At 37.9% G+C, this 16,460-nt stretch overlaps 1 protein-coding gene across 3 annotated transcripts in view; it reads right to left on the reverse strand.

Moving 5' to 3' along the window:
- The window catches only part of POF1B (POF1B actin binding protein), a 108,959-nt gene that overhangs the window by 69,008 nt on the left and 23,491 nt on the right, over positions 1-16,460 (reverse strand). For all 3 annotated transcript variants that reach the window (XM_038587818.1, XM_038587816.1, XM_038587815.1), the window contains exon 5: positions 4,040-4,141. In XM_038587818.1, coding sequence (XP_038443746.1) covers positions 4,040-4,141 — 102 coding nt within the window. The remainder of the gene's footprint in view (positions 1-4,039; positions 4,142-16,460) is intronic.

Consider the following 16,460-nt stretch of genomic DNA (forward strand, 5'->3'; position numbering starts at 1 on the left):
CCAACATGCACATGAGAAAATGCTCTGCATCACTTGCCATCAGGGAAATACAAATCAAAACCACAATGAGATACCACCTCACACCAGTGAGAATGGGGAAAATTAACAAGGCAGGAAACCACAAATGTTGCAGAGGATGCGGAGAAAAGGGAACCTTCTTACACTGTTGGTGGGAATGTGAACTGGTGCAGCCCTTCTGGAAAACTGTGTGGAGGTTCCTCAAAGAGTTAAAAATAGACCTGCCCTAAGACCCAGCAATTGCACTGTTGGGGATTTACCCCAAAGATTCAGATGCAATGAAACGCCGGGACACCTGCACCCCGATGTTTATAGCAGCAATGTCCACAATAGCCAAACTGTGGAAGGAGCCTCAGTGTCCATCGAAAGATGAATGGATAAAGAAGATGTGGTTTATGTATACAATGGAATATTACTCAGCCATTAGAAACGACAAATACCCATTTGCTTCAACGTGGATGGAACTGGAAGGTATTATGCTGAGTGAAGTAAGTCAATCGGAGAAGGACAAACATTGTATGTTCTCATTCATTTGGGGAATATAAATAATAGTGAAAGGGAATATAAGGGAAGGGAGAAAAAATGAGTGGGAAATTTCAGAAAGGGAGACAGAATATAAAGACTCCTAACTCTGGGAAACGAACTAGGGGTGATGGAAGGGGAGGAGGGCGGGGGGTGGGGGTGAATGGTTGACGGGCACTGAGGGGGGCACTTGATGGGATGAGCACTGAGTGTTATTCTGTATGTTGGTAAATTGAACACCAATAAAAAATAAATTTATTATTAAAAAATGAAATATGATAGCACTAAGGTCACTACAGTTTAGAAGTCAGGCTGTGTACTATCAGCAACTTTTGTACAAATTGTAGAGCTGAATGTATTATCTGTTTTTTAATGTTACAGAATACCTCCATACACTGGATTAGAATAAAAAGTCAGTGACAGGCTGAGAAAACTTTCACCCAGTGGGGAACTTTTAAACTACTGAAATAGAAGTCCTCTTGAATGCTCTTTAAAAAGCAAGTTATGAAACACTCTGAAGTACATACCAATATAGGACAATAAACAAAACAAAGCTCATTTCTCAATCATCTTCCTTTATTAATATATCAGTTGACGCTTGAATAGAATTGTTGACAGTCTCTTTATCTGGGATATCTTGTGGTTCTGGCCTCTAACCTCTCAGTATCACTGAAGTCTTAATAGATTTTCAGTTTCAATTCTCACACCTAATAACTACTAAAATTACTGTTCTAAATCATGATATTCATATATTACTCATACTTTTGAAGTGTACCACAAGCTGAATTTCTAATGTACAAAAGATAAAAAAATTCTGATTTATCAAATATTTTGTCTTCTTTGATAGAGAGTACAGTTCATATGAACTGCATAATTATCTTGCAAATGGCATCCATTTACCACCTTTCCATGACAAAGACTTCTTTTGGGGGGCAGGTCTTATATCCTAAGAGCTAGTCTTATTTGAATTAATCTCATGTAACATTAAGTGTTTCATCCAGATTCTAGCTTTATCCAGCTTATCCTATTGCATTTCTATCACTGAGGAAACTCAACTAGGTCAAGGCAGTTGTAGTTTGTTTAATGTGCATCGTTCCTTTTACCTTGGGCAGTCTCCCATGGTAGTCTTAAAATTCCCAAATCATTTAAGTCACTAATAAAAAAAAAGTGGATGTAAAAAGATAAATATTCAAATTAATAGTAAGTAACTGTAGTGTTCTTTTAAAAGAGTTTTTCTGTAATTATTCCATATGTGTAGTAATTGTAATGTACAGGATATTCAATCTTTTCCTCTAGGAACCAAGATTTAGAAAAGTATTTCTCCCTTTGAAACATTAAATTAGAAGGAGAATAAAATGAGGTGTATCAAACATTTCTTAATATTTAAAAGGTGTCAAACTTACTGTTTTGTCAGTTCAGTTGAATAAAGGGCAGTTGTTATAATTTGATAGCTTGAGGAAAGTCCCCCTTAAAGAACTGACATATTTTATAAAACGTTTCTATTTGGTGCCATAATGTCCAGAAATATTTTGCTGTTATTCTGAAAGATATATGTTCAATACATACCATACCAAACCCTCAAACATATCCAACTTTCTAAGCAGACCAGAGACTTAAAGGTTTGAATGTTTGTGATTCTAAGAGTTTACACTATTTTAGTTTTAGTGAGCATCAAATAAGTAATAATGTATTAATTCCTATGAATCTGGTAACAACTGCCCATAAATGCACGTAAAAATGTGTTCTCATGACAAGAAAAAAGAATTTAGTATATTTTAATGTTTCATTTTATATGAGAAAAAAAGATTTTTGTGATAAAAATTCATTTTGTTAAAGATTTATTTATTTATTCATGATAGACATGGAGAGAGAGAGAGAGAGAGGCAGAGACACAGGCAGCTCGAGAAGCAGGGTCCATGCAGGGAGCCCGACGTGGGACTCGATCCCGTGTCTCCAGGGTCATGCCCTGGGCCGAAAGCGGGCGCTAAACCATTGAGCCACCCAGGAATCCACTAATTCATTTGACATTATTTAACTACCTGTTATAGGTTAAACTGTGCTCCCCCAACAAAAATCATATGTTAAAGTCCTAATTATTAGTACCTCAAAATGTGACCTTGTTTTTTTTTTTTTTTAATTTTTTTTGAAACAAGGTCTTTATAGAAGTAAGAAGTTAAAATAAAGCCATTAAGATGGGTCTTAATCAAATGTCTGGTGTCCTCATATAAAAGGAAACTTTGGACATAGAGACAGACATACTCAGAGGGAAGATGATAGAAAGACATACAAAAAAGATGCCATGTAAAGAGAGAGGATTAAATATGGATCTAAAAAACCAAGGAATTAAAAAAAATAAAAACCAAGGAATAACTGAGACCACAAGAAACTAAGAGATGGGCATTGAAGAGCTCTTTCCCTAAAGGCTTCAAAGGGAGCAGGGCCTGACAACATGAAGATTTCATACTTCTGGCCTCCAGAACTGTGAGACCATAAACTTGTGTTGTTTAAGCCACCCAGATTGTGGTACTTTACAGTCCTAAGAAACTAATACACTGTCCTACTTCAAGAATGTCCAAAAGACAAGTTTCAGGCTTTGTCTGGGCTGGACATACTTGTATCCACTGAGCAGATCAATATGAATCTACAGTTGTCTACAGTAATAACTCGGTTTGAAGTTCTGGTAGCTCTACATGCCTTGGAATTACCATTACCCTACTACAGTTTTGAATGTTGTACTTGGTCTCTCAGCTGAATTTAATGAAATTTTTAAAATGTGACTTGAACTATAGTTTTCTAGACTTTTGCATTGTATAGTATTTTACGTATCTGCTCATATATACTGTTCATTTGAAAATTCATTTTATATTTTTAATATTTTTCAACTTTTTATTCAATTTCTAGTTTATATTCTATAATATAATATTGGTTTCAGGAGTAGAATTTAGTAGTTAATCACTTACATATAACATCCAATGCTCATCACAAGTGCCTCTTTAATATCCATCACCCATTTAGCCCATCTCCAGCCACCTCCTCTCCATTAACCTTCAGTTTGTTCTCTATAGTTAAGAGTCTCTTATGGTTCGCCCCCCTCTCTTTTTTTCCTCCTTCCCCTATATTCATCTATTTTATTTCCTCAAATTCCACAATTAGGACAAAGTTATAATGTTTTTAAATTATAATTTTTGTGAGACCAGTTTAAAAGAAACATGCAAAGCATCTGGATTAAATTCAGGTTCTACCATTAATTTCCTATGTGACTCGACATATCTTTACTTCAGTTTCCCTTCCAGTAAAACAGGAACAATAATATTTCACATGAGAGAATGAATATGAAAGTGTTAAGGATGATTTGAAGGGCTGTACACATAATGAGGTATTATTATGACTCATAGTGGCCTTGCTTGGCATTTAACAATTGAAAGTCATTTTAACTCTATTAAAATACTAATAATTAAAAAGTATACACTTCATAAGCTTTAAAACAAAATTTACATACCTCATCCGAATTTAGCTTCTCTACTTTTCTTATTGTTTTCTCATAAATAACATTATTTCCTGGGAAGAAATGGCCTCCTCGTAGGAATGGAGAAAGTGGTTCCTATAAAGACAATAATGACTATGTTTTGTTTTGAAAAATACTTTTTCAGAGGAACTTTAACTTAAGCAAATATCTAGTCTCTAATCAACTCTGAGATAGTAGCATACTAGGAGAATGGTATGCTATCCCAATAAGGTTTGGAGAGATATAAGGAAATAGTAATAAAGATGGTCTGTTTTCTCAAACAGAGCAATCTGAATCGCCCCTACTACATTCTACTAGGTCTAACAAAATGTTTTAGGGGAATTGGAAGGGAGTGAGAAAGAAAACTTTTTCCCTTTAAAGGCATGGTATTGTGAGTTTCCGCTGAAATAGACAGGCATGAGGTCAACTTCATTTAAATTGAGTTCACTGGCAGGTTTCTTTCTATGCAAAAGTATTATTGGAGAAATGCAAAATTAACAATTCATTACTGAGCTGTAAAGTAGATAAAAAGATTTTACCCCCCCTGGAACTCAGCTTTGGTGCCATTGAAGCATACAATTCTTACTTGTGATTATAATCAAAGCTAAATCTCTCTGTACAATGTATGTTTTGAATCTTTTTTTTTTTTAATTTTTATTTATTTATGATAGTCACAGAGAGAGAGAGGGGCAGAGACATAGGCAGAGGGAGAAGCAGGCTCCATGCACCGGGAGCCTGATGTGGGATTCGATCCCGGGTCTCCAGGATCGCGCCCTGGGCCAAAGGCAGGCGCCAAACCGCTGCGCCACCCAGGGATCCCTGAATACTAAAAGCATAATAAAGTCTTTAAGTGCCACTGTATCCCCATATAATTAACTAAGTTGATATAAGATTATCCAAGTGCTTTAAAGATATCAGCCAATGAAATAAAGGCTGGTGACATGTCCAAGATTAGAAAAAAAAAAACAGGGAAGGACTAATAAGAATCATATCAAGTATAAAATATATACTATATTACTATATTTCTTTCCCTTACTTTGGTTTTCATATGACTCTACTTGTATGGAGGGGGTTGAGGTTGTTTTGTTACAAAGAAAAATTGCATTCATTTTTTTTGTAATATAGAGGAACAGTATAGAAGGGGATTTACCAAGCCTGCTACCAGTTAATATGTATAAGACCATTTCAAAATTTAAAAAATGAAAAAAAAACAAAAACAAAATAAAAAAATGTCAGCATTTTCTCATCTACTACTGTAAAAATTCTTAAAACAACTGAATAAAACATGGGTTGTTGAGAATGCAAGAGACCCTTGAATCCAAAGCTATATATGTCTTATATTCAATTTTGAATAAAGGGTGTTCCTGGAATACTTTGGTGAAACAAACGTGCAAGTGATTAAATTTGGCTAGTTGACTATTAAATCTAAAGGTAGATATATTTAGAAAGATTCCCCTAGAAGCCCTTTTGTGTTTGCTTGTCTTTGTAAAAAAGCTTTTTTGGTAGTTATTTGCAATCATGAAACATATGTTTAAGAGCTTGCTATGGACAGTACACTTTGCTAAATTTTATAATGCATGAATCAAACTTAGATTATTACCAGGAACACTGAATATTGATCAGTATTCATGAAACAATATCCAACAGCTTACGTTTATAATGTCCTCAAGCTAAGAATGATATTTAGATTTTTTTAAAGATTTTATTTACTTATTCATGAGAGACACAGAGAGAAAGATAGAGAGGCAGAGACACAGGCAGAGGGAGAAGCAGGCTCCATGCAGGGAGTTGGATGCAGAACTCGATCCCAGGACCCCAGGATCACGCCCTGGGCTGAAGGCAGGCACTAAACCACTGAGCCACCCAGGAATCCCCGATATTTAGACTTTTAAAGGACTATAAATACAAAGAAGGCCAAAATCCTATGGGGACAGCAAAGCCTAAAATATTTACTATAATGACCTTTAGAGGAAAAGTTTGCTGATCTTTAGTATAGAAGATATATGAAGATAAACATCTATAATACTGATTTTCAATAGGAAAAAACTGAAAGCCTTTCCCCTAAGATTAGGAACATGACAGGGATATACACTCTCACCACTGTTATTCAATATAGTACTAGAAGTCCTAGCCTCAGCAATCAGACAACAAAAAGAAAAAAAAAGGCATTCAAATTGGCAAAGAAGAAGTGAAACTCTCCCTCTTCTCAGATGATATGATATTGTATATAGAAAACTGAAAAGACTCCACCCCAAGGTTGTTAGAACTCATACAGCAATTCAGCAATGTGGCAGGATACAAAATGAATGCCCAGAAATAAGTGGCATTTCTATACACTAAGAATGAGACTGAAGAAAGAGAAATTAAGGAATCAACACCATTTACAATTGCACCCAAAACCATAAGATACTTAGGAATAAACCTAACCAAAGAGGTAAAGGATCTATACCCTAAAAACTATAGAACACTTATGAAAGAAATCAAATATGTAAAGAGCTGGAAAAACATTCCATACTCATGGATTATAAAAATAAATATTGTGAAAATGTCTATGCTACCCAGGGCAATTTACACATTCAATGCGAATCCCTATCAAAATATGGATATTTTTGCAATCAGAAGAGACCTATAATAGCCAGAGGAATATTGAAAAAGAAAACCAATGCTGGGGGCATCACAATGCCAGATTTCAAGCTGTATAACAAAGCTGTGATAATCAAGACAGTATAGTCTGGCACAAAAACAGACACATAGATCAATGGAACAGAATAGAGAATCCAGAAATGGGCACTCAACTCTATGGTCAACTAATATTCAACAAAGCAGGAAAGACTATCCACTGGAAAAAGGATGGTATCTTCAACAAGTGGTGTTGGGAAAATTGGACAGCCACATACAGAAGAATGAAACTAGACCATTCTCTTACACCATACACAAAAATAAACTCAAAACTGATGAAAGATCTAAATGTGAGACAAGATTCCATCAAAATCCTAAAGGAGAACATAGCCAACAACCATTATGAACTTTGCCACAGCAACTTCATGCAAGATACATCTATGAAGGCAAGGGAAACAAAAGCAAAAATGAACTACTGGGACTTCATCAAGATAAGAAGCTTTTGCACAGCAAAAGAAACAGTCAACAAAACTAAAAGACAACCTACAGAATGGGAGAAGATATTTGCAAATGACTTATCAGTTAAAGGGCTACTATCCAAGATCTATAGATCTTCTTTATAAAGAAGTTATGAAACTCAACACCCAAGAAACAGAAAATCCAGTCATGAAATGGGCAGAAGACATGAACAGAAATTTCCCCAAAGAAGACATACACATTGGCCAACAAGCACATGAAAAAACGCTCCAATCACTTTTCATCAGGGAAATAGAAATCAAAACCACAATGAGATACCATCTCACACCAGTGAGAATGGGGAAAATTAACAAGACAGGAAACAGAAATGTTGGAGAGGATGTGGAGAAAGGGGAACCCTCTTGCACTGTTGGTGGGAATGCAAACTGTTACAGCCACTCTGGAAAAGTATAGAGGTTCCTCAAGAAGTTAAAAATAGAGCTACCCTACTACCCAGCAATTGCACTTCTGCATATTGACCCCAAAGATACTGATGTAGTGAAATGCTGGGACATTTAAACCCCAATGTTTATAGCAGCAGTGTCCACAATAGCCAAACTGTGAAAGGATCCATGATGTCCCTTGAAAGAATGGATAAAGAAGATGTGGTGTGTGTATATACACACACACACAATGGAATATTACTTAGCCATCAGAAGAGATGAATACTCACCATTTGCTTTGATATGGATGGAACTGGAGAGTATTATTGCTGAGTGAAATAAGTCGATCAGAGAAGGACAATTATCATATGGTTTCACTCATATGTGGAATACAAGAATAGTGAAAGGGCTTATAAAGGAAAGGAGGGGGATTGAGTAGGAAAAATTAGAGAGGGAGACAAACCATTAAAGACTCCTAACTCTGGGAAACAAACAAAGAGTTGCAGAAGGGGAGGTGGGTGGGGAATGGGGTAACTGGGTGATGGGCACTGAGGAGGGCACTTGATGGAATGAGCACTGGGTGTTATAATATATGTTGGCAAATTGAATTTAAATATAAATATAATAAAAATATTTTTATATACCCCAAATTAATGAGACCATATAATGTTTGTCTTTCTCTGACTGACTTATTTCACTCAGCATAATACCCTCCAGTTCCATCCACGTCAAAGCAAATGGTGGGTATTTGTCACTGGGTGTTATTCTATATGCTGGCAAATTGAACACCAATAAAACAATAAATTAAAAAATATAAAAAATAATAAAAAATAAAAAAGCTAAAGTTCTAAAAAAAAAAGCCTATAATACCAGGTAGAAAACAGCAAGTTCCTAGAAGAGGTACAGAGAATAACTTATTGGATGGAATTAAGAAGAGAAAAAATTAAAATTCATGTGGCAGTACTCAAGTATGTTACTTGGATCAGGTGGCATTTGAGAGAAGGTTAAGATAGGCTTTGCATATGAGGACATGAAAGAAAATGGTATTCCAAATGTAGTAAACAAAATGAGGCATGAAACCAAGGCTGTGAAAGTGTAAATTACATATAAGGGAACAGATGGCAGGTGAAGATTGGTATTGAAAGCAATGAGAAGTTCTTGAATGCTTTAAACAGGGATGGGAGGTGAACATGCATCTACTTCAGCAAGATTCATTGGAGAAAAGAAAGAGTACAGGTGAGGAGATCAGTTAAGAGATTACCCAAAATTATCAAGAACAGTACTTTCCAAAGATGACTGTAAGATCTTATATCTGAGAAATCTATTATATAACCAATGGTGCCAAAAACAAAAGCGAGAAAAGTTGAGACACATTGAATTTTATGTGCTCCTGGTAAAAACCGAGGTCTGATTCATGGTTTTACTCCTCATAACATTTAGTAAATATATAGTGCATAGTAATCCCTTAAATATGTACTAAATTATTACAAAAAATTATCAGAGATTTTTACCAAAACGTGTAAGAAGGCATTCAGGTTATAAATGTCCAACACACAGGTGAGGGGGGATTTCATGGCTATATTTCTAGAATCATATGCTTAGATGATCTTATTAAATTCTTGTAATTGGTGAAAAGGCAAGTGAATATCAAAGACATAACTACATAAGTCTTAAGAGATATGAAAATCAGAAGAGAAAAATGAAAAAGTCAAGTGAAGAAAAATTTTCATAAATCAGTGGAAAGGAGAATGACAGTATATATGCTTCAGAGAGGTCAACAGCTGAGAATTCCAAAGCAGATTGGATTTGGACTACTACAGATCCATTGGATCGGGCTATTAAAATTAGTGGAAGAAGAAATAATGGGAAAAAGTTCTAGAGTCATAAAACCTGTATTTAGTACTGCCTCTATCATCTACTTGCTGTGGAAAGTCATTTACCTTCTTTGAGGCTGTTTTCTTATCATAGTGATAGTAATGCGGAATAATTTATATCAAGCAAAATAACGTATTTTAAAGTAACTTTAACTGTGATTTTAATGTATAAATGATATTGGCTTTTAATAATATAGTAATATAACATTTTAAGTCCATACTGCATTTAAAAGTTTATGAGAACCTTGTTAGAACTATTCTAAGATATCAAGGTAAAGTATATATAAAAAATAGGCTTATTGAGGGCAGGGACTATATCCATCTTGAAAATCCCGTAGTGATAACTGGATGAAAAGAGATGATATGAATGTTTATCTTAAGGATATAAGCACCTTCTAGAAGGATAAACAAAGTTAGCAAAAGAAAATTTCTCTTTGTTTACTATAAATGCTGAACTGCTATTGTTTTTAAGAAGAAAAATGGGTTAGGTCCTAACAGTGTTGATTCTCTCGCTTTTTTAAATGACTTACTGAAAAAAAAAGACTTCCAAGTTTAGGGGACTATTATTTTCCCAAAATATGTAAGAAAGTAAAATAAAATTTTATTATATTTGAATAAATCATTCTGAGTAAAACAGATCAGCAAAATAAGTTTAATTAGAAGTCAGATTTTTCACAAATGAGCTGGTAGACAGATTTACTATTTTGGCAGCTTATATTTTATCTGTACATTTGAATTGGTGCCAGATCCACCCTAAAATTAATAGGTGTCTTCAAAGATGGCTGATCTTATCATCTTAATTGTTACTTTTAGAACCTCTGGCAGTAGTTCTCACATCTAACCAAGTACATAATCCCCAGCATCTACTTTGCTGTTCCCAGGCCATGAAAATTTGCTGAAGAAAGTTACAAAATATTTGCTGATTTGGCTCTGTACAAATTCAAGTTTTTTAACTTTAAGAGCCCTTCTAACCTTCATGGTCATAGTCATATTTCTCAAATTTTCTACAACTCTGCTTACAATTTTTTCCCAAATTCTTCAATCCCCTGTGCTCACATTCTCTCATTCTCTTTCTTCTTCTTGAGAGAACCAAGATCTATCCAATGAGATTCCTTCATTTTCCACCCTACCTCAAAAATCTCTTCAACTTCTGCTACTTCCATCTCATTACCAAGAAAGACATACTCCTCCTTTTATCCTGAAGTCACTTCTGTAGAAAATCCTATCCCCTCTTGTCTATTCCAGAATTGTGTCCCATTTGTCCCCTTTCTATGTGGCATCTTTAGTCTTATTACTGGTTCTCCCTCTGCCCCTCCCTCTATTCTCTCTCTCTCTCTCTCATAAATAAATAAACAAATAAATCTTTTAAAAATGATCTGGAGAGAGGTGACTGGTTGGCTTAGTTGGCTGAATGTCTGACTTTTGATCTCAGCTCAGGTCTTAATCTCAGGGTCATGGGTTCAGCTCCACAATGGGCTCCACTCTGGGTGTGGTGCCTACTTAATAAAAAAAATGACCTGGAGAAAAGTCACATTTGAGATAGAGTCTTGGGAGTTATTCCTCTGAAAATTGTCATTGTAGCTATGAGAATGACTGAGAAAACTGATGGGTAATGGAGAGGTACAGAACCTTGTGAAATGCCTAATTTAAGAAAACAGAAATAAATCTCTCAGATCTCCAAGATTCTGTTTTATCCTCTTTCTACAATCCCATCTTTACTTCTTTTGCCAATATCCTTCTTAGAAGAGTACTCCTCATTTATTTCCTCCACTTCTTGATCTATTCACTCATTAACTTTTCAATGTTAACTGTAATAATACCTTATATACCACAATAAATCCTTCTCTGATTCCCCAAAAAGTGTTATCTCCAATCAAGGAACATCAATAAGACTTCATCTGTAGGGGAGGGGCAAAATGGCGGAAGAGTAGGGTCCCCAAATCACCTGTCCCCACCAAATTACCTAAATAACCGTCAAATCATCCTGAGAATCTACGAATTTGGCCTGAGATTTAAAGAGAGAACACCTGGAATGCTACAGTGACAAGAGTTCACGCTTCTATCAAGGTAGGAAGACGGGGAAAAAGAAATAAAAAAACAAAAGGCATCCCAGGGGGAGGGGCCCCACGAGGAGCCGGGCTAAGGCCGGGGTGAGTGTCCCCAGGAAAGGAGAGCCCCGTCCCGGAGAAGCAGGAGCTGCACCAATCTTCCCGGGTGGAAAGGCGCTCGCAGGGAGTTGGAGCAGGACCCAGGAGGGCGGGGATGCCCTCAGGCTCCCGGGGACACTAACAGACACCTGCGCCCCTGAGAGAGTGTGCGGAGCTCCCTAAAGGGCTGCAGCGCGCACACGCATTGACCCGGGAGCAGCTCAGAGGGGCTCTGGCGGCGGATCAGCGGAGGGGGCTGCGGGGCCCCGGGAGCAGCTCAGAAGCGGCTCCAGCAGAGGAAGAGGCTCCCTGCAGAGGGGGCTGCGCGGCTGGGGGAGCAGCTCGGAGGGGCTCGGGTGGCGGCTCCGCGGAGGGTGCTGCGTCAGCGGGAGAGTGAATCCAACAGCGCAGGCCCCAGAGCACTGGGCGCCGGGGACACAGCCCAGGATCCTGCCTCCCCCCAGGACAGGCAGAGGCCGGGAGGGCCCAGGACAGCAAGGACGCTCCTGCCAGAGCTGAGCAGATCAGCGGCCCCGCCCCGGAGCCTCCAGGCCCTGCAGACTGAGAGCTTCCTAGTTACTGTGGGAGCTGAATCCAGGTTTCCAGAGCTGGCCCCGCCACTAGGGCTGTTGCTCCTGGGGCCTCACGGGGTAAACAACCCCCACTGAGCCCTGCACCAGGCAGGGGGCAGAGCAACTCCCCCAAGTGCTAACACCTGAAAATCAGCACAACAGGCCCCTCCCCCAGAAGACCAGCTAGACGGACAAGTTCCAGGGGAAGTCAAGGGAGTTAAAGTATACAGAATCAGAAGATACTCTCCCGTGGTTTTTTTTATTTTCTTTTTGATTTCTGTTTGCTTCCCCCACCCCTTTTTTTCCTTTCTTTCTTTTTCTTTCTCTTTTTCTTCTTTTTTCTTTTTTTTCTTTTTTCTTTTTCTTTTTTATTTCCTTCTTTCTCTCCTCTCTTTTGTCATTTTCCTCTCCTTTCCCCAATACAACTTGTTTTTGGCCACTCTGCACTGAGCAAAATGACTAAAAGGAAAACCTCACCTCAAAAGAAAGAACCAAGGATCCCTGGGTGGCGCAGCGGTTTGGCGCCTGCCTTTGGCCCAGGGCGCGATCCTGGAGACCCGGGATCCAATCCCATATCAGACTCCCGGTGCATGGAGCCTGCTTCTCCCTCTGCCCGTGTCTCTGCCTCTCTCTCTCTCTGTGACTATCATAAGTAAATAAATAAAAATTAAAAAAAAAGAAAGAATCAGAAACAATCCTCTCTCCCACAAGTTACAAAATCTGGATTACAATTCAATGTCAGAAAGCCAATTCAGAAGCACTATTATACAGCTACTGGTGGCTCTAGAAAAAAGCATAAAGGACTCAAGAGACTTCATGACTGCAGAATTTATATCCAATCAGGCAGAAATTAAAAATCAATTGAATGAGATGCAATCCAAACTATAAATCCTGACGATGAGGGATAACGAGGTAGAAGAACGAGTGAGTCACATAGAAGACAAGTTGATGGAAAAGAAGGAAACTGAGGAAAAAAGACAAACAATTAAAAGATCATGAAGATAGATTAAGGGAAATAAACGACAGCCTGAGGAAGAAAAACCTACGTTTAATTGCGGTTTCCGAGGGCACCAAAAGGGCCAGAGGGCCAGAATATGTATTTGAACAAATCATAGCTGAAAACATTCCTAATCTGGGAAGGGAAACATGCATTCAGATCCAGGAAATAGAAGATCCCCCCCTAAAATCAATAAAAACCGTTCAACACCTCGACATTTAATAGTGAAGCTTGCAAATTCCAAAGATAAAGAGAAGATCCTTAAAGCAGCAAGAGACAAGATATCCCTGACTTTTATGGGGAGGAGGTAAAAGTAGACCACTCCACAGAGACCTGGCAGGCCAGAAAGGGCTGGCAGGATATATTCAGGGTCCTAAATGAGAAAAATATAGAAACAAAAATACTTTATCCAGCAAGGCTCTCATTCAGAATGGTAGGAGAGATAAAGAGCTTCCAAGACAGGCCAGAACTGAAAGAATATGTGACCTCCAAACCAGCTCTGCAAGAAATTTTAAGGGGGACTCTTCAAATTCACCTTTAAGAAGAAATTCAGTGGAACAATCCAGAAAAACCGGGACTGAATAGATATCATGATGACACTAAACTCAAATCTTTCAATAGTAACTCTGAACGTGAACGGGCTTAATGACCCCATCAAAAGGCGCAGGGTGTCAGACTGGATAAAAAAGCAGGACCCATCTATTTGCTGTCTACAAGAGACTCATTTTAGACAGAAGGACACCTACAACCTGAAAATAAGGTTGGAGAACCTTTTGCCACTCAAATGGTCCTCAAAAGAAAGCAGAGGTAGCCATCCTTATATTTGATACACTAAAATATACCCTGAAGACTGTAGTGAGAGATGAAGAGGGACACTATATCATACTTCAAGGATCTATCCAACAAGAGGACTTAACAATCCTCAATGTATATGCCCCCAATGTGGGAGCTGCCAAATATATCAATCAATTAATAACCAAAGTGAAGACATACTTAGATAATAATACACTTATACTTGGTGACTTCATCTAGCTCTTTCGATACTCTATAGGTCTTCTAAGCACAACATCTCCAGAGGAACGAGAGCTTTAAATGATACACTGGACCAGATGGATTTCACAGATATCTACAGAACTTTACATCCAAACTCAACTGAAAACACATTCTTCTCAAGTACACATGGAAATTTCTCCAGAATAGACCACATATTGGATCACAAATCGGGTCTGAACCAATACCAAAAGATTGGGATCGTCCCCTGCATATTCACAGACCATAATGCCTTGAAATTAGAACTAAATCACAACAAGAAGTTTGGAAGGACCTCAAACCCGTGGTGGTTAAAGACCATCCTGCTAAAAGATGAAAGGGTCAACCATGAAATTAAGGAAGAATTAAAAAGATTCATGGAAACTAATGAAAATGAAGATACAACCATTCAAAATCTTTGGGATGCAGCAAAAGCAGTCCTGAGGGGGAAATACATCGCAATACAAGCATCCATCCAAAAACTGGAAAGAACTCAAATACAAAACCTAACCTTACACCTAAGGGAGCTAGAGAAAAAACAGCAAACAGATCCTACACCCAGCAGAAAAAAAGAGTTAATAATGATTCAAACAGAAATCAACGAAATCGAGACCAGAAGAACTGTGGAACAGATCAACAAAACCAGGAGTTGGTTCTTTGAAAGAATTAATAAGATAGATAAGCCATTAGCCAGCCTTATTAAAAATAATAGAGAGAAGACTCATTAATAAAATTATGAAGGAGAAAGGAGAGATCACTACCAACACCAAGAAAATACAAACGATTGAAAAAACATATTATGAACAGGTATACGCCAATAAATTAGGCACTCTAGAAGAAATGGACGCATTCTTGGAAATCCACAAACTACCGAAACTGGAACAGGAAGAAATAGAACTCCTGAACAGGCCAATAACCAGGGAGGAAATTGAAGCAGTCATCAAAAACCTCCCAAGACACAAGACTACAGGGCCAGATGGCTTCCCAGGGGAATTCTATCAAACGTTAAAGAACAAACCATACCTATTGTACTAAAGCTGTTTGGAAAGATAGAAAGAGATAGAGTATTTCCAAACTCGTTCTATGGGGCCAGCATCACCTTAATTCCAAAACCAGAAAAAGACCCCACCAAAAAGGAGAATTACAGACCAATATCCCTGATGAACATGGATGCAAAAATTCTCAGCAAGATACTAGCCAATAGGATCCAACAATACATTAAGAAAATTTATTGACCATGACCAACTAGGATTTATCCCCGGAACACAAGGCTGGTTCAACACCCATAAAACAATCAATGTGATTCATCATATCAGCAAGAGAAAAACCAAGAACCATATGATCCTCTCATTAGATGCAGAGAAAGCATTTGACAAAATACAGCATCCATTTCTGATCAAAACTCTTCAGAGTGTAGGGATAGAGGGAACATTCCTCAACATCTTAAAAGCCATCTACGAAAAGCCCACAGCAAATATCATTCTCAATGGGGAAGCACTCGGAGCCTTTCCCCTAAGATCAGGAACAAGACAAGGATGTCCACTCTCACCACTGCTATTCAACATAGTACTGGATGTACCAGCCTCAGCAATCAGACAACAAAAAGACATTAAAGGCATTCAAATTGGCAAAGAAGAAGTCAAACTCTCCCTCTTCGCCGATGACATGATACTCTACATAGAAAACCCAAAAGCCTCCACCCCAAGATTGCTAGAACTCATACAGCAATTCGGTAGCGTGGCAGGACACAAAATCAATGCCCAGAAATCAGTGGCATTTTTATACACTAACAATGAGACTGAAGAAAGAGAAATTAAGGAGTCAATCCCATTTACAATTGCACCCAAAAGCATAAGATATCTAGGAATAAACCTAACCAAAGAGTAAAGGATCTATACCCTCAAAACTATAGAACGCTTCTGAAAGAACTTGAGGAAGACAAAAAGAGATGGAAAAATATTCCATGCTCATGGATTGGCAAAATTAATATTGTGAAATTGTCAATGTTACCCAGGGCAATATACACGTTTAATGCAATCCCTATCAAAATACCATGGACTTTCTTCAGAGAGTTAGAACAAATTGTTTTAAGATTTGTGTGGAATCAGAAGAGACCCCGAATAGCCAGGGGAATTTTAAAAAAGAAAACCATATCTGGGGGCATCACAACGCCAGATTTCAGGTTGTACTACAAAGCTGTGGTCATCATGACAGTGTGGTACTGGAACAAAAACAGACACATAGATCAATGGAACAGAATAGAGAACCCAGAAGTGGA

This window comes from Canis lupus, chromosome X (assembly GCF_011100685.1).
Source record: "Canis lupus familiaris isolate Mischka breed German Shepherd chromosome X, alternate assembly UU_Cfam_GSD_1.0, whole genome shotgun sequence".
Classification (NCBI taxonomy): domain Eukaryota; kingdom Metazoa; phylum Chordata; class Mammalia; order Carnivora; family Canidae; genus Canis; species Canis lupus.